This window comes from Lagenorhynchus albirostris, chromosome 3, assembly GCF_949774975.1.
Source record: "Lagenorhynchus albirostris chromosome 3, mLagAlb1.1, whole genome shotgun sequence".
Taxonomy (NCBI): Eukaryota; Metazoa; Chordata; class Mammalia; order Artiodactyla; family Delphinidae; genus Lagenorhynchus; species Lagenorhynchus albirostris.
Genome location: NC_083097.1, coordinates 145,082,650 through 145,109,317, shown reverse-complemented (window position 1 = coordinate 145,109,317; position 26,668 = coordinate 145,082,650). Strand labels below are relative to the sequence as shown.

General features: G+C 46.5%; 1 protein-coding gene and 1 pseudogene across 1 annotated transcript; both read right to left on the bottom strand.

The window, feature by feature from the left end:
- Positions 1-7,133: 7,133 nt before the first annotated feature.
- On the bottom strand, positions 7,134-11,821 carry LOC132518427 (dipeptidase 2-like). Its single transcript, XM_060146384.1, is given in 13 exon segments — positions 7,134-7,335; positions 7,337-7,371; positions 7,445-7,616; positions 8,266-8,341; positions 9,008-9,089; positions 9,466-9,642; positions 9,763-9,832; positions 10,130-10,271; positions 10,490-10,619; positions 10,911-11,037; positions 11,366-11,446; positions 11,448-11,583; positions 11,695-11,821. Coding segments are annotated over 13 exon segments (1,557 nt in total).
- Positions 11,822-11,950: 129 nt separating this feature from the next.
- On the bottom strand, positions 11,951-15,177 carry LOC132518426 (DPEP2 neighbor protein-like; annotated as a pseudogene).
- Between the last annotated feature and the right edge of the window lie 11,491 nt (positions 15,178-26,668).

The following is a 26,668-nucleotide window of genomic DNA, read 5'->3' as shown; positions in this document are numbered from 1 at the left end:
ATGAGCATTGAAAGTATGTTTTGGGAGATCCTAGCCGTAGAATGTAGCAGTTATGCACACAAGCTCTGGGTTCAGATTGCCTGGGTTAGTATTTGAGCCCCATCTTACTACTAAGTGACCTTGGGCAGGTTTCTTGACCTCTTTGTGTCACATTTTCCATATGGAAAAGGGCAAAAATAATAACACCTACTTAATGGATTTGTTGTTAGAATTAAATGAGTTAAACATATAATGAAGTTGTAATAATGTCTGGCCTATAGTAGGTACTCAAACATTTTAGATCTAATTTTTATTATTAGTGTGTGGGTTTTTAGAATTATCTTTATCCTTTAGTGTTATTTTATCCTGGTTAATTTTTATGAAATGCACATATGTGTATCATTTATGGCATTTTTTAAGTCTACAAAAGATAAAAATTCAACCCAAACTGGCTTACACATGGAAAAGAATTTATTGGCTCTTGTAAATCAAGTAATTCAAAGACATACCAGCCTCAAATATGACTTGATCCAGGGCTCAAATGATGTCTCCAGAATTTACTTTTTCTCTGTACATTTCTCAGCTATGTTGCCTTAATGTTGTCTCCATTCTTGGTGGCTTCTGTCTCATGCTTGAAAAATGACTGTCATCAGCTCTTGGAACTGCATGCTTCAACACTGAAATCCAGTGAAAAAGAGTGAGCGTCTTTATCCTAGCATTTCCAAAAAACATTCTGGGGTCCACTCTGATGGGACTGTATCAGCCCATGTGCTCATCTTTTTTTTTTTTTTTAATTTATTTATTTTTGGTTGTGTTGGGTCTTTGTTGCTGTGCGGTGTGTGGGCTTCTCACTGCGGTGGCTTCTCTTGTCGCAGAGCACAGGCTCTAGACGCTCAGCCTTAAGTAGTTGTGGCACACAGGCTTACTTGCTCCGCGGCATGTGGGATCTTCCTGGACCAGGGCTCGAACCCATGTACCCTGCATTGGCAGGCGGATTCTTAACCACTGCACCACCAGGGAAGCCCCCATATGCTCATCTTTGATTGGATTATTGGTACCATCAGGATGCAGGACTTTGGCCAGGTCTGGGTCATTCATCCCATTCTTGAGTTAAAGGTAGAGTCAACGCCACGAGAAGCACATGGATTGAAGGTGGGGAAATTAGGATATAGCTACCAGAAGAAAGATAAAAAGATGACAGACAGCAAAATAATAGATGTTCATAGCATGAATGCTTTTAAATAAATTTGGAGGACTTTGAGTGTAACTATGGGGACTCTAGTACAAATCACAATTCAGTTCAAACTCATTACGTTGGATGACTAATTATGTCTAGCATTATATAAAAGACCACACTAATGCAATTGAGATAAAGGATCTCCTAAATGAGCCAAGTAGACATATGTTAACATACACAATGCTGGGGTATGAAAAATTTTCACATTTTGGTTTCTAAGAATGGAGAAGAGCTCTTTGACTCCTCTTTTTCATGATAGCCACTTTCCTCCACCTGCAAAAAGGGGCCACTTTGGGTGGAGTCACTACGTGATTTAAAAATTCATCTCTTCTCCTTTGGGGTGGTATATTGGCCTGGTACTGCTACACTGGATGAAAGTCCAGACATCTCTCTTTGGATGCTTCTTTACCACTAGATCCTAAGAATTCCCAGTTCAGGCTTAGGCACTGAAAACTTTGCAGAGATAAGCACTCAAATTTGTCGGGCTTTGTTGAGACAGAATAATAGCCTTTCTACTTGCTTCTAGTCCATTTAAACCTGCCTCACATGGCTACAGGAGCTCTCTATGGATTTGAGCCCAGGGTGCTTGAATTCTGCTTTGGTGTTTGGGGGTCAAAGCCCCTGTATTTTGCCTCCTTTGTTTAGTATCTCCCTTGGAAACATTATAAAAGAAGTAGTGGTGTACCTAAGGCAAGAATTCAGGTAGTGCTAGGGCCCCTGACTAAAATGCCATCATAATATCTTTACACCACCACTTAATTGCACCTAATTTTACATTGCAAACAAAACTTTTGATAACATTTAGATATAATATCATTGTCTCTAAACTCCAGAATTAAAGTTCCAAAGAATGAATAAAAGGGAAATCAAAGGCTCATTATATTGCTCACTCGCTTGAAGAATATAGATCAGTAGTCTGAGCTGAGCTGTCAAAACCCCTTGTTAAGAACAAAGGAATCTGGCTCAGAGAACCAAACTTGAGTAAAACATCTTAATCGAACCAACTGTTTACTAATATGATTTCCATGGGAGGAATCTGGCCCTAACTCAATTTTTTTTTTTAATACAAACTAATCTACTAAGGGGATTTGTTTTCTTAACCCAAAGCCTGAAAATCATTTCTGTGAATTACACCACTGTATACAGGGTGACTGTTGTGCATTCCCCCTTGTTAGGAGAAAGAATGGAAAATATCAAATCTTGTCAAATGAAGCAAAGGAAAAAAAATTAGTCTTTCATTTGTAGGAGAGAAAATAACACTCTAGAGATTCAAGTGCCTGCTTTGTATTACTACGCAGTCTCTAATTGAGCCCTCCTTCAAAAATCCAACTTCACAACTTATGTCTTAGAAGTTCCCCCTAATTTAAAGTACTCAGCAATTTAGCATCTGAGAATGTCCCCTTCTGAGCTGGAAGGACTAATGATCAAAAAGAAACATGTGAGATATAGAGATATTTAACTTCTCTCATGCGAGATCAGTGATTTAGAAGGGATTGATATGCCAGTTTTTCCTTATTTTAATGACCTTTCCCACATGTGGCCTCCCCGATTCCTGTAATAACACTTTGTTTATACAGATAATTTTCTCTCCAGCAGGAGCTCTTACATGCTTTAATAACCTTTTCTCATAAATCAACTCAGTACACTGTGAAGTTTGATGAGGTACAGGGGCTAGGAAGCCTGCCAACTGGGTCTCTGATTGCTCCACTGCCCCCTCCTGCATCTCCAAGTGGGCTGATATTGGTGTAGGGACCCGGGGGCAGGGCTTGATTGGGCTGGAAGGTCACCCCATAGTAGCCCAGGAGTGAGTGCAAACTCTGTGAGAAACAAGAGTGTTTGAGAAGGTCCCATGCGAAGAAACCAAAATCTGAATTTTTATCCAGATGGAGTAAGGCTTGAGTCAGAGATTCTTGGGTTGGGCTTTGGTTATCTCTTAGGAATCCCGTACATTTTATTGACCCAAGCCTCCATTTAGAAATGAAAAAATATCTCCACTGGATGATTCAGTTGAAGTAGATGGTATCCATTTAGTAGCATGAGACAGAAACAGCTCAAATTGGCATAGATACAAAAGAAAAAATAATGGATGATGTTATTGAGATTACCCAAAGAAGGGCTTCAGGAACAGTCTGATCCAGGTTATCAAATGATGTTAAGCAGCTCTTTCTTTTTCTAATCTCTTGGCTTTGGTTCCCACTAGACATTCTCAGCCAAGGTTTTTACACATAGTGAGAAAAATGGTATTTAGTAACCTCCTAATCTTATCTTAATAACTTAGGATCCAAAGGAAGAGAGAGAACTCCTTTCTCTTGGTATGTCTGTATCAAACTTCAAGGAGTATACTGACACTGGGATTGACAATCCCAACAGAAACACATGGAATGTGTATGTGGATGGATTTTCCTAAGGTGTCAGAGAAGGGAAATGCAAAAATCTGCTGGATTGACCTATCTCTGTCAGCTCTACACTTCTCTTTCCTGTAACCTGCCCGCCCACCCCATACATATACACACATGCATGTATGCACACACAAACACACACACAGAATGTTGTTACAGGCTTGGCTAAAATATTCTGGAAGGATACTTCATATAGTAAAAATAAAAATACATAAATATGGCATAACCAACAAATTATAGTTCGTGAAGATTTCATTGTAATACAACAAACAATTCCCAAATGCCGCCACTTACCATGTCTTTTTTATTTCACAACACTATTATTTTTTTCTAACATCTTTATTGGAGTATAATTGCTTTACATTGTTTTGTTACTTGCTGCTTTATAACAAAGTGAATCAGCTATACGTATACATATATCCCCATATCTCCTCCCTCTTGCGTCTCCCTCCCACCCTCCCTATCCCACCCCTCTAGGTGGTCACAAAGCACTGACCTGATCTCCCTGTGCTATGCAGCAGCTTCCCACTAGCTATCTATTTTACATTTGGTAGTGTATGTATGTCAGTGACACTCACTTCTTCCCAGCTTATCCTTCCCTATCCCTGTGTCCTCAAGTCCATTCTCTATGTCTGTGTCTTTATTCCTGTCCTGCCCCTAGGTTCTTCAGAACCATTTTTATTTTTTAGATTCTATATATATGTGTTAGCATACAGTATTTGTTTTTCTCTTTCTGACTTACTTCACTCTGTAGGACAGACTCTGGGTCCATCCACCTCACTACAAATAAATCACTTTCGTTCCTTTTTATGGCTGAGTAATATTCCATTGTGTATATGTGCCACATCTTCTTTATCTATTCGTCTGTCAATGAACACTTAGGTTGCTTCCATGTCCTGGCTATTGTAAATAGTGCTGGCAGGCAGATTCTGAACCACTGCACCACCAGGGAAGTCCCCAGAGATTACTTCTTAAGGGAGGCCCTCCTCAACCCCCATCAGTCTCTTCCCTGCTGACCTAGACTCCCACAGCCTTACGTAACTGCTCCTTCATAGCACCATACGTGGTTTTAATTTCACACATATTTGTAAGTTCCATTTCTATAACCCTCTGTTCTATTGAACCTTTCCCTCCTGCCTCATCATTTTATCTCTAGTGCCTACCAGTGCTTGGCATATCTTAGGGGCTCAGTAAGTGTCTGTTGAATAAATAATTGGAGACAGAGGACAAGGCTTAGGAGGGAAGATCAAGGCTTTGTTTTCTACATGTTGAGTAGAAGATGCCCTTAAGACATCCGAGTGGGGATGTGTTTTGAGCAGTTGGTGTGAGGTTGGGATGCCTTTGGAGATGATCATGGCCAATATTTTAAACCATGGGAGTGAATAAATTTGTGAGGGAGGATGTGTTAAATTAGAAGGGAAGAGGGCCCACGACCAAGGAGCAGCCTCAACATGTGAGGGGAGGAGGTGAAACCAGCAAAAGAGACTGAAAAGCAGGGGTAGAGAGAAAAACTGGGAGAGTGTGCGGTCGACGAACCCAGGGAGGAGAGAGATCAAGGAAGAGGGGAGGCTCAACCATGCCATGTGCTGCTAGCAAAACAAGATTGAGGACAGGTCAGTGTCTCATAGATGGAGCAACTTCGAGGTAATTGGTGACTTTAATCAGAGCGGTTTTGGGAGAGTGGCAGAGGGGGAGGCCAGGCCGGAGTAGACTGAGAAGTAAAAAGTTAGTACCTCTGAGAAGAGCATCCTGGGCAAGCTTTGTGGTTTTTAGACAGGACCTTGTTTGCTTAGAATAAATAAATTAACAGTTATCTCTGGGACATGGGATTTTGATTTTCTTCGTTTTACTCCTGTTGCTCTACCTACAGAATATTTTTAGAATGTGACCACTTCTCACCACCTCCCCTACTATCTCTCCGTCCTGAGCCACCATCAGCTCTGACATCGGTGACTGGAGAACCTTCTAACTGATCTGCCTGTGTCTACCGTGGCCCCCACAGTCTGTTTTTCATACAGCAGTCACCGTGATCATGGGGAATGTGATCAGTCACGCCACTCCTCTCCTTAAAACCCTTCACTGGCTCCTATCGTGAAGAGCTAACAAAGACCGCAGAGCGTCCTACAAGGCCATTCAGGGTCTGACCACTGTGCCCTATCTGCTTACTGCTCTCCATCCATTGTGTATCTGACTTCCATTACTCTCTTCTCCTTTCTGTGCTGCAACCACAGTGGCCTCCTTCCTGTTCTTCTAACACACCAGACAAGCTCCTGCCCCAGGGTCTTTGCACTGGCCCTTTCCTCTCCTGTGCACTCTTCCACTAGATACCAACTTGGCTAACTCAAGTCTCTGCTCAGATGTCATCTTCTCATTGAAGCTTATCTGGGCTTCTCTATTTAAAATTTTAACCTATGGGGATGAGGTTGGGAGGAAATGGGTGAAGGTGGTCAGAGGATACAAACTTCCAGTTACAAGACAAATACATTCTGGAATGTAATGTACAGCATGGCAACTATGGTTAACAATACTGTATTGTATCTCTTTTCTTTTTAAATTTTATTTATTTATTTATTTGTTTATTTTTGGCTGTGTTGGGTCTTCGTTGCTGCACATGGGCTTTCTCTAGTTGCGGTGAGCAGGGGCTCCTCTTCGTTGCGGTGCGCAGGCTTCTCATTGTGGTGGCTTCTCCTGTTGCGGAGCACCGGCTCTAGGCATCCGGGCTTCAGTATTTGCGGCACGTGGGCTCAGTAGTTGTGGCGTACGGGCTTAGTTGCTCCATGGCACGTTGGATCTTCCCAGACCAGGGCTCGAACCCGTGTCCCCTGCATTGGCAGGTGGATTCTTAACCACTGCGCCCCCAGGGAAGCCCTACCTCTCATGATTAACTCAATGTATTTACTCGATTTTGGATATAATTAGTGCAGTTGCTATTATCATTGATGAACTGGGGGGAGATGGGGTGGTTGTCGAAGTAGCCTGAACCGATTAGAGAGGAAGTCCCTGAGGAACAGGGAAGGAGGTGTCTAGCCATTGGAGGTCCATGGCCCATTAAGTAGCCTGAGATTCTGGGCTCTGTCCAAATAGGTGCAAAGATCATTTGTGATCTAGGCATGTTCTCTTCTTGGGCATGTGAACCAGAATTCCCTGAAAGATCCCCAGGTGGTACTCAGCGGGTCAGGATGTGGATTGAGGTGAGCTACACAGAGGGAACCGAGTAAGGTCCACCCTCCCACAGCCAGAGCCACCCACTGTCTTCTTCCAGTGCTGAGCCAAGCCACCTGGGTTTCCTCAGGCCACTGCCAACAGGTCTTCCTTGAGTATCTGGTGTCTAAACTGCAGGGTCCCCCACCAAACCCCAGTATTGGGAGCCTGCACCACAGACCCCACCACGGAGAAGGACGCTCGTGCTGATTCCATTTCTAAAACATTTATTTTCAGGAAATGTTCGTGCTCGCATGCAAGGAAACTTTGTGGGGTATCTGTGGCTGCCAAAGTGACATCTGGCAGGATTAACTGGATCACCAGAGCCAAACAATGAGGACTGGGAAGGCAGCAATAACTGTGGGGCCTGGGCCCATGTGGGGGCAAGATTTTGAGAATGACCACTTAGGTGACAAAATGGGATTCCCACAAACCACAGCTCTGGTTAGTTTCTGGTCTGGAGCCAGATCCTCTCTCTGATGCAGATGTGGGAGGACGGAGTGGCAAGAGCTGCCCAGCTGGGAACTTATCCTCCAAGGGACTCTGTCCCTCGTTCTCCCGTACCAGGAGGCGGCAGTCAGCGGGCAGCACCTCTCACAGCACCCCCACGTACACCTGCTCGGACCACCTGCTCAGAGCTACTCTTTTGCCCAGCCCAGCATACCTGTTCCACCTGTCTGAAGACCCACCGCACGTTTCCTCAAAGCACACCCCAGGGCTCTTCCTCACTCCAGCCACGCCTCAACAACTCCTCTATCAGTACCGGGTATATGGACATGTCCTCCAGGCCCTGTGGGAACCTGTGTGGCCGCCAGCCAGCCAGCTCTTGGGCCTCAGACCTGTCCCCTGGTCCTGAGTCAGAACCAAAGCCCTATGTGTCCAGGGTCCACTGAACCGCAGCCCTGGTCAGATATGGAAAATGGAGACTTGGAGAGAGTAGGTGATTCACTCCTGCTCTTCATCCTTCAGAGGAAGGCCCCCAAAGCGCCTCGACTATTCACCAAAAGTCATCGAATTGTACTGTTAAGATCTATGCCTTTCACTGAATGCAATTTTTGCCTCCATTTATAAAGAGAAGAAAAGCTTTTTAAGAACTGGGTTGACCCCCCTGCATGCACAGGCCCAACTGCAGGCAGAGAAGATGGTCAGCCCAGCCCAGACCTTGCTAAGAGTCTGCTCAGAGGCCCTGGGTCTGCTGGCACTGGATGGGCGCAGATGCTGGGCAGATGAGCTCCGTGTGGTGTTTGAGACAAATATGATGACCTAGAGTAGGGCCAAACAGACAGGAGAGCCCAGGAAGCAGACCCTGGGAGAGGGGAGACACCAGTTGGACCAGCACACCTGAGGCTATGGTCAAGGCCATGAGGACCACAGTGTGGTGGGCACGGTGGCTGTGAAAGCCCTATTGCTGCCCAGCCAGCCCGAGACAAGCCACGGGGAAGCACTCACTGGCCAGCCCCGTCATAATCTCCACCAATCCCGATGAACTTGCATCCAACGACTGCCCTGATGTGGTCGAAGTGATCTGAAAAATGGAAAGTCAGCAGTGTGGGGCTTCCAGGGCAGGGGTGGGGGTGATGATTGGCCTCTGTTGATTCCCCTTTTTTCAGCCTGTAGGTCAAACAGGCCAGTTCCTTCATGGCCTGGCACTGAGATACCAACTAGAGGGCCCTGAGGTTTGATCTGAAGTGATCCCAGCTGGCTCTAGACTGGACTTCAGATTTGGAGTGGACCCCAGAGCACCCTGTTTGGGCCATTTCCCACCCAAGATTCACCCTGCCTCCCAGTCTCCTTGAGAACCTGTGGGGGCTCCTTTCCTTGGGTGTGGAGGATGAGAGAGGAACAAGAGTACAACTGAATTAGACCCCAGAGACCTAAGGAGCTGTCCAGTCCCTTGGCCAGAGGTAGGGGCAGTGTGCTTTAGGAGCCCCTGTAGAGGCACAGATGGGCAGCGCCCGGGCTCTGTGTCTGACAGCCTCCCTGATACCCATCGGTATCGCAGTTTTGATTCCGTGGCTCCAGTCCCACATGGCACCAAGGTGCTGTGTACCGTCCATTATTGGGTTTTGGGAGCTGTACCTATTGCCAATAGGTGGGTCAAACCCCTGGGGCTCTTCTGAAGTCCTCCCCAAATTTGGACCCAGCTTCAGCTCCAAATCAGAGTTTTCAGGGAGCCCAGGATGAGGCTCACCTGCCACAGTAGACACGTTGGCTAACGGGTTGCACTGCAGCACCCACACGGACAAGGACACCATCACGATGCCACCGTTCTTCTGCAGGGGCGAATCGGTGGACAGTCAGCTTGGCCGCCAGCACAGCCACCTGCCTGTTCACTCTCTCGGCCCCTGTGAGGAAGGTGTTCAGCCCTGGCTTTGAGGTCAGAGTCGTCTCCTCTCTGGGTTCGTGCGAATGGAGGAGCCGCAGCCCTGGTCTGGGTGGTGTCTTGGCCCTGGGTTTCCGGGTTTGGAGGAGTGTCTTACTGCCTAGACCCCCACCTAGGGTGCAAGAGTTCAGGGGCTGTGGATCGTGGTTTTGGGGGCAGAAGATATTTAACCTGGGGTTTGAGGAAATTGAGGGAGAAGAGGCTCAGGTTCAAGGGCTCCTGGTTTGAACCTCTTGCTTTAGGTTTGAGGGCCAGGGCAGTCTCACCAGAAGCTGCAGGATATCATCAGGAACATTCCAAGTGTTCTTGCACACACCCCGGGCAGCTGAGTGGGAGAAGATGACAGGTGCCTGTGACACTTCTAGGGCTCGCCGTGCCACAGCATCCGAGACATGGGATAAGTCCACCATCATGCCCAGGCGGTTCATTTCTGCCACCACCTTCTGCAGGGACAGGATGGGGAGAGGGCATCAGGGCTGCATTTATCTTGTGTGCATTTATCTGTAGGGAACAGGCGGGGCTGTACATTCATGTGGGGCAGGGTATGGAACCCGGGTCCTTACCTCGCCAAAGCCGGTCAGCCGACTGACATTGCTGTAGAAGGAGTGGATACCCTTTGCTGAGCTCTGTGCCCTGCAGGATGGCCAGGAGGCAGTCTGACTGGTAGCCATCACTTGGCTACAAGAGCCTAGAAAGAGGTTCTGTCAAGCCATCTACACCTGCAACTGGTGCAAGAGGAGGGACCCAAACTGGGCTGTGCCTGGCAGTAGGAGGGCCCTTCTGGGGATTCAGTCTTGTTCTGCAAACCTCAATTCCCCCCCCCACCCCAGGTTCAGGGCTGGATCCCAGGGGTAAACTTGCTTTGGGCCCCAGCGTGATCTTAGGCAGATCCCTGCCTCACTGGGCCCTTACCATCTGCACTGTGCTCACCAGGGCGTGTTGCAGGTGTGGGTGAGTGTCACGTAGCGCACACCCAGCGCATGGAAGGTACGCAAGCTGGAGAGGCTACTGTCCAGTGAGTGGCCGCCCTCCACACCAATGAGGCAAGCCAACTTCTGGGTATTGTTGAGAGCTGGGGGCAGGTAGGTCAGATGACCATTTTTAGAGGCAGGCGTAGCTTACTGAAGTCCCTAACACCTACCACCACCAGTCTGTTTACCTTTTTTTTTTTTTGGCCGTGCCACACAGCTTGAGGGCTCTTAGTTCCCCCACCGGGGATCAAACCTGAGCCCCCTGCGGTGGAAGCGTGGAGTCTTAACCTCTGGACTACCAGGGAAGTGCCCCGTCTACCTTTAACTGAGGTCACAAGCTCCAGCTCAGAATAGGAGGCACACATGAGGCGGATGAGGTCAATTTGCTCCAGGGTGAGGTGCACAGCATCCCGTTCGTGGGTCTGGCATAGGGCGTAGGCTGACCAGAACTGAGGGAAGGCCAGGGCTTAGTCTGGGCTTTGGAACTCCTTGGGGCTCAGTTGGCACAGCACTCACTGTGCCCGGAAGTCACATGTAATGTGTTGCTTTCTCTGTGGTACTTGGATGCCCGTCAGGCTGGCTCACTGTGACTCCTGTAGGCCCCAGCATCCTTGGCATGGCACTTTCTAGGTCACTATGGTAACTTAGTTCCAATGTAACTAGCCTGTGGTCTCTGAGGCCCCCAAAGGGCCCCACATTCCCCAGCAGCCATGGTGGCACCTTGTGTGTCCCTTTGGTACCTGGGCACCCACGAGACCGTCTTTCAGCCTGTCCAAGCTGGTCTGGCCATGGCTGAAATTGTGCAGATTAACATCCTGTAGCCCATTGTGGTAAAACTGCCTCAGGACCAGGGGCATGTCCTTGTGGCTGGAGGGAGGTCAAGGCAAACGGGTGGGCTCCTTAGGTCTTGGGATCAGGCAGGACACATTGCCTGGCCTGGACCAGCCTGGGGGCCCCCCCCACCTCACACTGTCACACAGACTATACTAGGAGCAGCTGAGGCCTGGGCTGAGGGGTTCCCACCGGGGAGGGGATGACAGAGAAGGGGAAGGGCATCTGTAGATGATGGAGAGGACATCCAGGGGTGGTGTGAGGGAGCCTCCCCACTAGCTCTGCATGCTCCGGACCCCCTCCCCTGCCCAGGGCCAGGCGAGGCCCCCACCGGCCCCCAGCAGCCCGCACACACTGCAGCCACCCGTCCACAAGCGGGAAGTCCCGCATCAGGGCCCGCGTGCGCTCCCGCGGACTTGGGGTGCTGGAGGTGCCTGGCGTGGTCTGCACGGGTTACCGGCCGCAGCAGCAGACCCAGCAGGAGCAGCAGACACAAAAGAGGCCGCTGGCTGAGTGCATGGGGACCTTCGAGGCCCCCGGGCCGCAAGCTGCGCAGGGCCAGGCAGGCGGGCAGAGGCGGGTCTGAGAGGGGCGGGCGATGGGGTTCTGCCCGTCGACACAGACCACCCAGCGACGCGGCCTCGCGAGGGGGGAGGGTGAAGGAGGGGATACAGCGTCACAGGACCCTGCGACCCGTGTGCGGAGAGCCGCGATCCGCGAAGCCCGGCAGCCACAGGGCGGCGCTGCCCTCCCGCCCCCTGCTCAGAGGCAGCTCCCGCGGGCTAAGCTGGCCTCTGCTGAGAGCCCACTCGCCTCCCATCGCGGGTTCCCTCCGCCCCCGCCCCTCTTCCCACTCCCACTGCTCCGAGGGGGCGCCCTAGGTTGCTCTCCCCACCTCTAACCTTCCTGTCCAAGCTGGGGTGCTTCTCTCAGAGGGCCACCTTCAGCCTCAGGCCTCCCGGGAGCACACCTCGTCCCCATCTGCCTGCAGCCGGCCCCGCCCACCCCAAGGGCCGCGTGCGAGTTGTCTCTGTGGCCACAAGTGCTCTGGGCTCCCGGTTTCCCGGTACTGGCCCATGGGGGCTGGTGTGGGGGAAGAGATAGTTTCTGGAAATTTCGTGTGGGGGGGGTAACCTTGTGAGCTCTGGATTCAGGAAGAGGCCCTCTTCCCCCGACCTCCTCTCTCCACCTACTTGACACCTCAACCTGCATGACCATTCTCTGGGGACTTGAGCCAGCACCTGGGAACTATCAGGAACCTCCCCCACTTCTGTCAGCCAGCCTCAGGAAAGAGCACCCTCAGGAGTTGCTACACCTCCCCAGGGCCTGAATAGAGGGACTTTTGGGATGTGAACTGAACAGCCTTCTGGGGAGAGTCAGCAACCCTTTTACTCAACAGAGCAGGAACCCAGTCAGTAGGCTATTTGAGTGGAAGGAAATGAAGTCGTTTCCATGGCAGCAGAGCCCCCACCGCAGCAAACTTCCTCCCAGAGCTGCTGGCTGACCTTCTGGCCAGGATCCCTCCTACCTGAGCATGGAAGGCCTGGCCTCGTGGAGAAGTATAGGTTCTGAGGAAAGACCTGGCACCTGGGTTCTGCTGCTACGCTTGCCTTATCTCGTGGCCCTTGTGGCTCTAGCTTTCCCAGAAACCTCAAGGGCTAAGTGCCTGTGCTTGCTCAGAGGCCGCACGCCATTCCCCATTTCCAGCCTCAGGCCCTCCCCCAGCTGCTTCCTCTAGGGACCCCCTCCCCCCAACACACACACACACACACACACACACACACACACACACACACAGACACACACACACACACACACACACACACACACACACACACACTGGGGATGTGCCTTCTCACAGAAGATGAGAAGCAACCACTGAGATGCTTTAGGGACTGTGCCCAAACTCCTTCATCCCCAGCCTCTCAAGTTTTTGCTCTGATCCCCCCGGGTGGCAGGAGTGCCTAGCACAGGGGTAGCGACCTAAGTCTGAGCACTGGCAACCCTAGAAATATGTTACAGAAAAAACATTTTATTGAGCAGTAAGGGACCGCACTGGGGACAGAAAGGGCTGGGAATAAAGGAGCATGTGAACCTCGGGGCAGGGTGCGTGCTGCTTGACTCTCCATCCTGTTCTTGCTTCAGGGAGCGGGTCTTCCTGGGTCTCTCTATCCTGCCTCCTGAGACGCCATGCAGTAGGCTCTTTGGGAAGCCACAGATTTCTGCTTACAGTTTCAAAAAGCCCAGCTCCCCGCTGGTTTGTGGTGGTGGCCGCTGACAATGGCTCAGGGCAGGAGCCCATGTGGTAGACTGCCAAGGCTTCTCTGCACCCTGTCTCTGCTCCTGCATCCTCCTCGGCTCGCAGAGTGCAGACTTGACTTTCTTCAGCTCACAAAGGGGCCCCTGAGGATTGAGCAGAGGAACGTCAGGTTTTCTTCCAGGCCAGCTTCAGCCCTGGGATGTTCAGGGCAGACTCATTTCAAACCTCAGTTTCTGAGGCTCCTTGCTTATGGCCATTTAGTGTGGAAGGAGGCTCCTAGCTGAGGAAGGCTCAGGCAGAATGACTCAGGTTCTAATCTGTGGCAGTGGGCAGTAGCAGGGCAGGGGTGGGGGGTCACTGCAGGAAGAGGCATTCGCTGCCTTAGGCAGTTAAACCATTGCCCTCTCTTCAGAATGGCTCACCTGCAAGATTCTGTGGGGTCCGCCTCCTGGCACCATGCTACAATCGCCAGATTTGGGGTCTGGAGCAACTGAGATCTTCGTCCAACTCTTCCGGAGCGTGCTTTCTCTTGGGAGCACGTCTGGGGACTGACTTCTCTGCTTCCACCTTTGCTGGCGTGGCCAAAGGAGCATCCCCGTAGACCCAGTAGCCACCAACCAGGCAGGATGTCTCCCCATGCCGGCCCAACTGCGTTTCTCCACACCCTCAGTTGAGGACATGGTAGTGACCAGGTGTAGGAGGAGAAACGGGAGCCACTGCTGCTGCAAAGAAAATCAGAACTGGTCAGTCACTTCTGCTGTGCACAGTCTCCTGCCAGAATTTCCCTCTCTCATGTCTCTCCCAGTTTCTGGCTGAAGACCTTTAATCTACTTGACATCCAAAACACAGCCTTGGCCCATCACCTCTATGAGTCCCTAGAGAAGGGACACTGGCTGCAAAAGCAATCCCTAGAGCCTATGGCTGCAGCAGATGAGGAAGTCTCTTCACCGTTTCCAGGGAAAACAGTAGAACCCGAAAGTAATTGCAATCATGATCCTCTCCACCTCTCCCTTCCACAACAGAGAAAACATTTCTTGCAGTCTGTCACTTCTGAGGCTTTAATGGAAATGCCTTTCAAGGTTTGGAAAAGAATAATCTAATAGAAATTGGTTAAGAACCCCACCCACCTTGGCAACCCCTCTTGGGCCCCATTTATACTGCCTGTTTCAACCACACTGAACTCTAGCCCTCTGATACTTTTATCTAGATTAGAACAAGGCCAAATCCTGAGGCAGAGTGATCAGGAGACTCAGAACCGGGTTCCGGGTACCAAGTCTAGGCTCACATCCACCCAGCCTCCTGGGACACCATCTCCTCAGCCCTCCAGTCTCACTAGCACTTCATCACCCCCCTTGGTTCTTCCGGTCTTCCCATCAATGTGGCAACACCCTCTCCCCTAGTACTCAGCAGCTCAGTATGGGATGTGTCTGAGGGGACCGATATAGACGCCTACATGACAGCACAGAGGTGCCGGGGCTTGAAGGTGCGGTTCAAGAGTGGCCCTTTTCCTCAGACTGCTCCATTTACCATTTGCCAGCAAAAATGCACTTGCCTTTTGCCAAGAGGCCAATCAGGAAAAGGTCTGAATGGAAGCATCCTGTAGCCCAAAGGGGAAGGCTACATTTATAAAGATCAGAACCTTCCTGCACACTTGTCCAGGGATGACCTTTCACTTGTCCTCAGCAGTGAGCACTGTGGGTCCCTGAAGGTGTCCCAGGTCACTGCTATTACTTACAGCTGGGAAAGTGCTTAGGTGTGTGTGGTGGGCAAGCCCCACAGGAACATGTGGCAGCCAGGTGAGGTTGTGAGTACAGCGTGCCTTCTGTACCGATGCCTGGTCTCAGTGTACCTGCTGCACTGCCCACCCAGGGAACAGAGGACAGGTTGGAGTAAATATAGAAGATCTGGTCAGACATTCTCTCTCAGACAACCAAAGAGATTGGTGTCTGGTGGAGAACTGGTAGGGAAGTTTCTCTGAGGGCAGCACGTTTGCATGGTTACCCTGCCATGGAAACTGTGAGAAGGCCTGTGAGGTCATCACTACCCAGTGAGGTCATATAAGGAACCTGTGACTTGAGGGGCAGCCTTCAGGAGGAGGGGCAGTTTTGTGGAGGAGAGCAGGGTGCAGGCAGAGGTACTCTGCCTGGCCCCTCACCCTGGGCCTCCCCACCCGTGCCCTAGCCTAGTAGACACCCCACGTGGGGCGTGCCGTGGCCTGGCACAGCCCCAGGGGCCACAGGAGGGCAAGAGAGACCCACATTCTGAGATTGGCTTGAGAGGCAAGATTAACGTAAGAGACAGGTAGGTTGTATGGCACTGACCCTAAGAGGCAGAGATTTGTGTGGACTGGGGAATCAGGGAAGGCTCCTTGGCAGTGGGCCTGAAGGACAAGTGAGATTTGGACCCATGGGGAAGAGAGGGAAGACATTCCCGTTTGGAAGAATAAAAGCAAAGACACTCTTTTCGACCTTGTCCTGCCCCAAATATAAATTCATAGCACCCTCACATTTTTACACCTGAGGACTTAAAAAAACCAAGAGGTTAAGGGGCCTACCCAGTGTTACACAGGTAGTGGAGGGGTGTTCTGCTCAATGGTTAGGTTCAGGTTGGGGCTCTGGATTTACAACTGATAGGAATGTGAGGACAAGCTCGTGCCATTTCAAACATTTCCAAGTGATACTGAGAGAGATGTTAAAGGTGCAAAATGAGGGTGCTGAATGACCTCACAAAGTGGGAATGGTGAGCCCATTTTAACATGAAATTCAAAACAAATTCATGACAAAAGGACATAATACAAAATGACAACATAATCATTACATTCCCCTCTCCCCTAGAAGTAAAAATCAGTATAATCCTCTCTCTCTCCACCATGAAAGGATGAGATAAAGGCTCAGCAGCAGCCTCCGTGAAAAACATGGTCAACACTGAAGAGGTGTTACTAAGACGATTTGGTCCGACTCAGAGAAGGAAAGAGACAACTCTGCCCTTAGCCTGATCAGGCCCACAGGAAGGAATCGCATTTGGGGCAGCCTTTGATAGTGTGGCAATGAGAGGGAACCTTCTTTAGGAGGGGACTCCCTGTTGCTGACCTTGAAAAGCAAAGATGGGACGTTCGTTTACTGGGGCTGTTGCAGAGGCGATGTGCCCAGGAGGTAGAGACCGCTTGCACTACTATTTTAGAGGTTGGGCCACCCTGGTTGAGAGCACCTTGTATTCCTAAACTGCTTGAATCAGCGGGTGCACGTTAGGACAGACGAAGTCAGGCCCCATTGGAGCAGACTGCCTTTGGGAGTTGTAGAAGGTAAACTGTGAAGGGGAATGCTCTGGAGGAGGTTTGTCATGGCAGGTGGGGCAGCACGAGACCATTCAGATTCTCCAAGGCTCCAGAGATTACTTGGCTGGGAGAATCCCTCTGATGTGGTGCAGGGACTCCTACCTTAACAGGACCTGGCTGGGCATCTGGGGGAGGCAGAATAAATGGTTTATTAACTTAAGAGAGCGAGAGACTCACCTGGGGGGTTCCACAAAACCACTTAAAAAGACTTGTACCTGGATTCTTGAGCCAACCCTCAGAAAACTTATCTAGATCTGGAGTAGGGCTCAGGAAGCTGCACTTTTTTTTTTTTTTTGCAGTACGCGGGCCTCTCACTGTTGTGGCCCAGGCTCCGGACGCGCAGGCTCAGCAGCCATGGCTCACGGGCCCAGCCGCTCCGCGGCTTGTGGGATCTTCCCAGACCGGGGCATGAACCCGCGTCCCCTGCATCGGCAGGCGGACCCTCAACCACTGCACCACCAGGGAAGCCCAGGAAGCTGCACTTTTAATAAGCTTCCTGGGCAGTCCCACCACAGTGGTCCATGGATAGAGTGACCAAATTATTGTGTGTTCTTGGTTGCTTTGGGGAGTCAAAGTGGGCAATATTAAAAACTGCAGCAGGCATACGTATAAACAGGGGATATTCAAGGCAAACAGAGGTGTATAGTTATTCTATGCATGAATCAGATTTGAGAAAAGCTAGCCTGGTGGTTAAAGAACACAACCCTTAGGACAGACAGACCAGATTCTGTCCTACTTACTTGTGTGATTTTGACCAAGTTCTTTTATCCTTCTGACTGTTTCTTCATATGGAAAAGAGCTATGACTGTACATTTAGCACAGTATTCTCTTTTGGCAAAGGTTGCTCTGGGTCCATTTGTGTTCTCTGCAGCTTAATCCTTTCCAGTGTGCAACCATTTTTAAGTTGTTTGGTGAAGTACTATATTTGACTTTCAACTGTTCATTACTTTGGGCAAAGCTTATATAATGCTGCAGAGACTAGAACCTATGCAGAGATAGTGAGAGGATGTTATAAGCTTATTCTGCCGGTTTATAAAAAAGTTTAACCTTTTCTCCTCTTCCTTCACCTGCCACCAAGAGATGAGAAAGAAGGCAGAGCCTGGAAATGCACACCAAGCAATACTTCTGTGTCAGTTTGTCTTTTATTCCTCTGCCAGTACTTCCCAGAGAGATTTCACCAAAAGTGCCTAAGCTTGCCATGGCCATTGTTGTGAAGAAAATTTCTCTATATTGCTAGTCACATCCCCTTTTCCTTCTCCTGGGGGTTTAATGGATGTTTGGGGGCAGGAAATAAAATTTAAACTAAAACATCAATTGAAAGAGCCTTTGTCCCAAGTGTGGTAGTTTGGAGTGTGAATCTTCTCAGAATCTAGTGAATTCTGCCCCTGTGGAAACTGTATGGTGTTAGGGAGTGTTCTAATTTCATTCTTTTCCATGTAGCTGTTCAGTTTTCCCAGCATCACTTATTGAACAAGCTGTCTTTTCTCCATTATATATTCTTGCCTCCTTTATCAAAGATAAGGTGACCATCTTTTTCTTTTTTTTTAACATCTTTATTGGAGTATAGTTGCTTGACAATGGTGTGTTAGTTTCTGCTTTATAACAAGGTGAATCAGTTATACATATACATATGTCCCCATATCTCCTCCTTCTTGCATCTCCCTCCCACCCTCCCTATCCCACCTGTCTAGGTGGTCACAAAGCACCGAGCTGATCTCCCTGTGCTATGCGGCTGCTTCCCACTAGCTATCTATTTTACATTTGGTAGTGTATATATGTCCATGCCACTGTCTCACTTTGTCCCAGCTTACCCTTCCCCCTCCCCGTGTCCTCAAGTCCATTCTCTTGTAGGTCTGTGTCTTCATTCCCATCTTGCCCCTAGGTTCTTCATGACCACTTTTTTTTTTTTTGATTCCATATATATGTGTTAGCGTACGGTATTTGTTTTTCTCTTTCTGACTTCGCTCTGTATGACAGACTCTAGGTCCATCCACCTCACTACAAATAACTCAATTTCGTTTCTTTTTATGGCTGACTAATATTCCATTGTATATATGTGACACATCTTCTTTATCCATTCATCTGTCGATGGACACTTAGGTTGCTTCCATGTCCTGGCTACTGTAAATAGAGCTGCAATGAACATTGTGATACATGACTCTTTTGAATGATGGTTTTCTCAGGGTATATGCCCAGTGGTGGGATTGCTGGGCCGTATGGTAGTTCTATTTTTAGTTTTTTAAGGAACCTGCATACTGTTCTCCATAGTGGCTGTTTCAATTTACATTCCCACCAAAAGTGCAACAGGGTTCCCTTTTCTCCACACCCTCTGAGCATTTATTGTTTGTGGATTTTTTTATCATGGCCATTCTAAATGGTGTGAGATATCTCATTGTAGTTTTGATTTGCATTTCTCTAATGATTAATGATGTTGAGCATTCTTTCATGTGTTTGTTGGCAATCTGTATGTCTTCTTTGGCGAAATGTCTGTTTAGGTCTTATACCCATTTTTGGATTGGGTTGTTTGTTTTTTTTTATATTGAGCTGTATGAGCTGCTTGTAAATTTTGGAGATTAATCCTTTGTCAGTTGCTTCATTTGCAAATATATTCTCCCATTCTGAGGGCTGTCTTTTTGTCTTGTTTACGGTTTCCTTTGCTGTGCAAAAGCTTTTAAGTTTCATTAGGTCCCATTTATTTATTTATTTATTTTTGCGGTACGCGGGCCTCTCACTGTTGTGGCCTCTCCCGTTGCGGAGCACAGGCTCCGGATGCGCAGGCTTAGCAGCCATGGCTCACGGGCCCAGCTGCTCCGCGGCATGTGGGATCTTCCCGGACCGGGGCACAAACCCGTGTCCCCTGCATCGGCAGGCGGACTCTCAACCACTGCGCCACCAGGGAAGCCCCCATTTATTTATTTTTGTTTTATTTCCATTTGTCTAGGAGGTGGGTCAAAAAGGATCTTGCTGTGATTTATGTCATAGAGTGTTCTGCCTATGTTTTCTTCTAAGAGTTTGATAGTTTCTGGCCTTACATTTAGGTCTTTAATCCATTTTGAGTTTATTTTTGTGTATGGTGTTAGGGATTTTTCTAATTTCATTCTTTTACATGTAGATGTCCAGTTTTCCCAGCACCACTTAGAAGAGAATGTCTTTTCTCATTGTATATCCTTGCCTCCTTCTTCATAGACTAGTTGACCTAAGGTGCATGGGTTTATCTCTGGGCTTTCTATCCTGTTCCATTGATCTATCTTTCTGTTTTTGTGCCAGTATCATACTGTCTTGATTACTGTAGCTTTGTAGTATAGTCTGAAGTCCGGGAGCCTGATTCCTCCAGCTCCATTTTTCTTTCTCAAGATTGCTTTGACTATTCAGGGTCTTTTGTGTTTCCATACAAATTGTGAATTTTTTTTTCTAGTTCTATGAAAAATGCCATTGGTAGTTTGATAGGGATTGCATTGAATCTGTAGATTGCTTTGGGTAGTATAGTCATTTTTACAGTGTTGATTCTTCCAAACCAAGAACATGGTATATCTCTCCATCTATTTGTATCATCTTTAATTTCTTTCATCAGTGTCTTGTAGTTTTCTGCATACAAGTCTTTTGTTTCCTTAGATAGGTTTATTCCTAGATATTTTATTCTTTTTGTTGAAATGGTAAATGGGAGTGTTTTCTTAATTTCACTTTCAGATTTTTCATCATTAGTGTGTAGGAATGCAAGAGATTTCTGTGTATTAATTTTGTATCCTGCTACTTTACCAAATTCATTGCTTAGCTCTAGTAGTTTTCTAGTAGCATCTTTAGGATTCTCTATGTATAGTATCATGTCGTCTGCAAACAGTGACATCTTTACTTCTTCTTTTCCAATTTGGATTCCTTTTATTTCTTTTTCTTCTCTGATTGCTATGGCTAAAACTTCCAAAATTATGTTGAATAATAGTGGTGAGAGTGGGCAACCTTGTATTGTCCCTGATCCTAGTGGAAATGGTTTCAGTTTTTCACCATTGAAGACGATGTTGGCTGTGGGTTTGCCATATATGGCCTTCATTATGTTGAGGAAAGTTCCCTCTATGCCCACTTTCTGGAGAGTTTTTATCATAAATGGGTGTTGAATTTTGTCAAAAGCTTTCTCTGCATCTATTGAGATGATCATATGGTTTTTCTCTTTTAATTTGTTAATATGGTGTATCACATTGATTGATTTGCATATATTGAAGAATGCTTGCATTCCTGGGATACACCCCACTTGATCATGGTGTATGATCCTTTTAATGTGCTGTTGGATTCTGTTTGCTAGTACTTTGTTGAGGATTTTTGCATCTATGTTCATCAGTGATATTAGCCTGTAGATTTCTTTCTTTGTGACATCTTTGTCTGGTTTTAGTATCAGGGTGATGGCGGCCTCATAGAATGAGTTTGGGAGTGATCCTCCCTCTGCTATATTTTGGAAGAGTTTGAGAAGGATAGGTGTTAGCTCTTCTCTAAATGTTTGATAGAATTCGCCTGTGAAGCCATCTGGTCCTGGGCTTCTGTTTGTTGGAAGATTTTTAAGCACAGCTTCGATTTCAGTGCTTGTGATTGGTCTGTTCATATTTTCTATTTCTTCCTGGTTCCATCTCGGAAGGTTGTGCATTTCTAAGAATTTATCCATTTCTTCCAGCTTGTCCATTTTAGTGACATATAGTTGCTTGTAATAATCTCTCATGATCCTTTGTATTTCTGCAGTGTCTGTTGTTATGTGTCCTTTTTCATTTCTAATTCTATTGATTTGAGTCTTCTCCCTTTTTTCTTCATGAGTCTGGCTAATGGTGTATCAATTTTGTTTATCTTCTCAAAGAACCAGCTTTTAGTTTTATTGATCTTTGCTATCGTTTCCTTCATTTCTTTTTCATTTAATTCTGATCTTTATGAGTTCTTTCCTTCTGCTAACTCTGGGGTTTTTTATTTGTTTTTCTTTCTCTAATTGCTTTAGGTATAAGGTTATGTTGCTTATTTGAGATGTTTCTTATTTCTTAAGGTAGGATTGTATTGCTATAAACTTCCCTCTTAGAACTGCTTTTGCTGTTTTGGTGTATAGTGTTTTGGGTCATAGTGTTTTCCTTGTCATTTGTTTCTAGGTATTTTTTGATTTCCTCTTTGATTTCTTCAGTGATCTCCTGGTTATTAAATAGTGTATTGTTTAGCCTCCATGTGTTTATATTTTTTACAGATTTTTTCCTGTAATTGATATCTAGTCTCATAGCGTTGTGGTCAGAAAAGATACTTGATACAATTTCAGTTTTCTTAAATTTACCAAGGCTTGATTTGTGATGCAAGACATGATCTATCCTGGAGAATGTTCCATGAGCACTTGAGAAGAATGTGTATTCTGTTGTTTTTGGATAGAATGTCCTATAAATATCAATTAAGTTCATCTTGTTTAATGTATCATTTAAAGCTTGTGTTTCCTTATTTATTTTCATTTTGGATGATCTGTCCATTGGTGAAAGTGGGGTGTTAAAGTCCCCTACTATGATTGTGTTACTGTCGAGTTCCCCTTTTATTTCCCCTTGCCTTATGTATTGAGATTCTCCTATGTTGGGTGCATACATATTTACAATTGTTATATCTTCTTCTTGGATCGATCCCTTGATAATTATGTAGTGTCCTTCTTTGTCTCTTGCAATAGTGTTTGTTTTAAAGTCTAATTTGTCTGATATGAGAATTGCTACTCCAGCTTTCTTTTGATTTCCATTTGCATGGAATATCTTTTTCCATCCCCTCACTTTCAGTCTGTATGAGTCCCTAAGTCTGAAGTGGGTCTCTTGTAGACAGCATATATATGGGTCTTGTTTTTGTATCCATTCAGCCAGTCTATGTCTTTTGGTGGGAGCATTTAATCCATTTACATTTAAGGTCATTATCAATATGTATGTTTCTATTACCATTTTCTTAATTGTTTTGGGTTTGTTATTGTAGGTCTTTTCCTTCTCTTGTGTTTCCTGCCTAGAGAAGATCCTTTAGCATTTGTTGTAAAGCTGGTTTGGTGGTGCTGAATTCTCTTAGCTTTTGCTTGTCTGTAAATGTTTTAATTTCTCCATCAAATTTGAATGAGATCCATGCTGGGTAGAGTAATATTGGTTGTAGGTTTTTCTCCTTCATCACTTTAAATATGTCCTGCCACTCCCTTCTGGCTTGCAGAGTTTCTGCTGAACGATCAGTTGTTAACCTCACGGGGATTCCCTATGTGTTATTTGTTGTTTTTCCCTTGCTGCTTTTAATGTTTTTTCCTTCTATTTAATTTTTGATAGTTTGATTAATATGTGTCTTGGTGTGTTTCTCCTTGAATTTATGCTGTATGGGACTCTCTCTGCTTCCTGTACTTGATTAACTATTTCCTTTCCCATATTAGGGAAGTTTTCAACTATAATCTCTTCAAATATTTTCTCAGTCCCTTTCTTTTTCTCTTCTTCTTCTGGGACCCCTATTATTCGAATGTTGGTGCATTTAATGTTGTCCCAGAGGTCTCTGAGACTGTCCTCAATTCTTTTCATTCTTTTTTCTTTATTCTGCTCTGCGGTAGTTATTTCCTCTATTTTATCTTCCCGGTCGCTTATCCATTCTTCTGCCTCAGTTATTCTGCTATTGATTCCTTCTAGAGAATTTTTCATTTCATTTATTGTGTTGTTCATCATTGTTTGTTTGCTCTTTAGTTCTTCTATGTCCTTGTTAAACATTTCTTGTATTTTCTCCATTCTATTTCCAAGATTCTGGATCATCTTTACTATCATTACTCTGAATTCTTTTTCAGGTAGACTGCCTGTTTCCTCTTCATTTGTTTGGTCCGGTGGGTTTTTACCTTGCTCCTTCATCTGCTGCATGTTTCTCTGTCTTCTTAGTTTACTTAACTTACTTTGGGATCTCCTGTTCACTGGCTGCAGGTTCATAGTTCCCATTGTTTTTGGTGTCTGCCCCCAGTGGGTAAGGTTGTTTCCCTGGGTTGTGTAGGCTTCCTCATTGAGGGGACTGGTGCCTGTGTTCTGGTGGATGAGACTGGATCTTGTCTTTCTGGTGGCAGTACCACATCCGGTGGTGTGTTTTGGGGTGTCTGTGAACTTAGTATGATTTTAGGCAGCCTCTTTGCTAATGGGTCGTATTGTATTCCTGTCTTGCTAGTTGTTTGGCATGGGGTGTCCAGCACTGGAACTTGCTGGTCGTTAAGTGGAGCTAGGTGTTAGCATTGAGACAGAGATCTCTGGGAGAGCTCTCGCTGATTGTTATTATGTGGGGCCAGGAGGTCTCTGGTGGAGCAATGTCCTGAACTCGGCTCTCCCACCTCAGAGGCTCATGCCTGAAACCTGGCCAGAGCACCAAGACCCTGTCAGCCGTATGGCCAAGAACACTTCATCCATATCCCAGGTCTTTCCCATGGAATCCTCTCAGAATACCGCTGGACACACAGCCTGAGGCCTCGGACATCCTTGCCGGACGGGAGCTGGGCAATATCCTCCCCACAACACTGTTTTATCTGACAAAAATATGTACTAGATGCTATTCTGAGTATTTTACAAATATTAACTAACTTAATCCTTATAAGAATGCTTTGAGGTGCGTACTATTGTTTGTCCAATTTTAGGGACTTCCAGATTAGTAAACTGAGGCACAGAGTGACTGAGGCATTTATACAAAGGTAGTAGGAGTCACAGGCAAGGTTTGTGTCCAGGTCAGTCTGGAAAAGGTTCCTTGGGAAAGAATCTATATATATTAAATGCACTATTGCCTGCTTATTAGCCTTTGTCCTATTGAAGCTACTCCGTTAATGTCTGCTATGTCCTTTTCTTGAACCAGAATTCAAGCAGGCACCTGTCTTATGCTTTCCATTGCTGACCCATCTCCTCACTTAGTACATATAGCAGAGTTGGCATTGCTCTTGCCCCAGACAGATCACAGATACACCATGCAAAGAATCTGACACATAGTGGACTTTCAATATGGGTTCGCTTCTTCCACCTTTTCTCTAGTTTTGTTTCAGCTAATATTTACTGGGCTATTTTCTTTCTTTTTTTTCATTTTCAGTTTTATTCTTGGAAAGTGACATCATTGTATCCCATTTGAGAGAGCTAACATCCTGAATTATGGGATGAGTCTGGAATAGTTTTGTATCCATGACCCATTGTATCGGTGACCACTTATTCAGACAGATAATCCAGCAATTGAAGTCTCATTCCAGCCCTGGAGTCCTACCAACCCCCAACCCTACCACAAAAGACTAAACCATTCTGGGTTAAATATGATTCCCCCAAAATTGATATCTGCCTGGACTCTCAGAATGTGACCTTCTTTGAAAATAGGGTCTTTGCCAATGTAATTAGTTAAGATGAGTTCATACTGGATTAGAGGGGGCCCTCAATCCATGTCCTTATAAGAGAGTCTTGTGAGTATATAGACACATGGAGGAAAGACAGCCATGTGAAACCAGAGGAAGATATTGGAGCGATGCAGATATAACCAAACAAATATGCCAAGAATCACCAGCAGCTACCAGAAACTAGAAGAGACAAGGAAGGGTTCTTTTCCAGAGTGCCCACATGCTCAGCACCCCCCATTATCAACATCCCCCACCAGAGGAGTACATTTGTTATATTGATGAACCTACATTGACACATCATTATCACCCAAAGTCCATAGTTTACATTAGGGTTCACTCTCAGTGTTGTATATTCTGTGGGTTTGGACCATTGCATAATGACATGTATCCACCTTTATAGTATCATACAGAACACTTTCACTCTCCTAAACATCCTCTATACTCCATTTATTCATCCCTCCACCCTATCTCCACCTCTTGCCACCGATATTTCACTGTCTTCATAGTTTTGCCTTTTCCAATATGTCATATAATCGGAATCATAGGGTATGCAGCCTTTTCAGATTGGCTTCTTTCACTTAGTAACATGCATTTAAGTTTCCTCCATGTCTTTTCATGGCTTGATAGCTCATTTCTTTTAGCCCTGAATAATATTACATTGTCTGAATGTACAACAGTTTATGTATCCATTCACCAACTAAGGGACATCTTGGTTGCTTCCAAGTTTGGGCAATTACGAATAAATCTGCTATAAACATCTGTGTGCAAGTTTTCATGTGGACTTAAGTTTTCAACTTCTTTGGGCAAATACCAAGGAATGCCAAAGGTATTTTTTTTTAACATGAGGAGATATCCAGGGGCTGGCTGTTCCTGTTGGTTAATTCCATGGTTCAAGGCTACGGCATCTTAACTGGCGCACAGGCATTTTCTACCCACTTGGTGAACTGGTGATGTGAGCCATCATAGCCATGGGATGGCTGCAGCAATTCCAGAGGTCACATGAAGAGATGAGGATATGTAATGAGGAAAAGTAAGATGATTCCTCCTGCATACCTTTTATTAGGGAGTAAAACCTTCATAGAATCCCAACAGATTCCCCTTAGGTCTTACGGACCAGAATTAGGGTACACAAAAACGCTTTAGCTGGGAGAGTGGTTGAAAGTGAGCACCTAATATCCGTAGCCTCTCACAGCAAGAGTAGTCACTACCAGCTACCTTCACCTGACAAGCCTTCTCCAATCTGAGCCTCAGTTTCCTCATGTTTCCTCCCTGTTAAGTAGGGATAGTAACAAGTATTCCTGCAGGAGTTTTGCAACAACTAAATGAGGTAGGAGGTAAAAGATGCCCAGCATGATGTGAGGCACTTACTGCACATTCTGTAAAAGCAGACTTTCCCTCCTGTTACCTGGCTGCTTGTTCAAGGGGACTGCCTACTCTTGGTTGACTGAGATGTGTCTAAGTCAGAGCTCCAGACTCCTGCTCTAGCTCATGTATGATCCATTTACATGGCCCCTTTTGGGGAGCACTGTCACTTGTGGTATATTATTTAGTCACAAAACCTCTGTGAAGAAGCCATTTTCACCTTTTTTCCAAATGCGGGAATTGAAGCACTGAGAAGGAAAGATTTGGGAATCCCTGGCTCCAAAGAGTTTATCAAGATGGCTTTTAAGTCCAGAGCTGTGGGAACCATTCCTCCTTTTAGAATGAATCTACATATCCACACAGATCT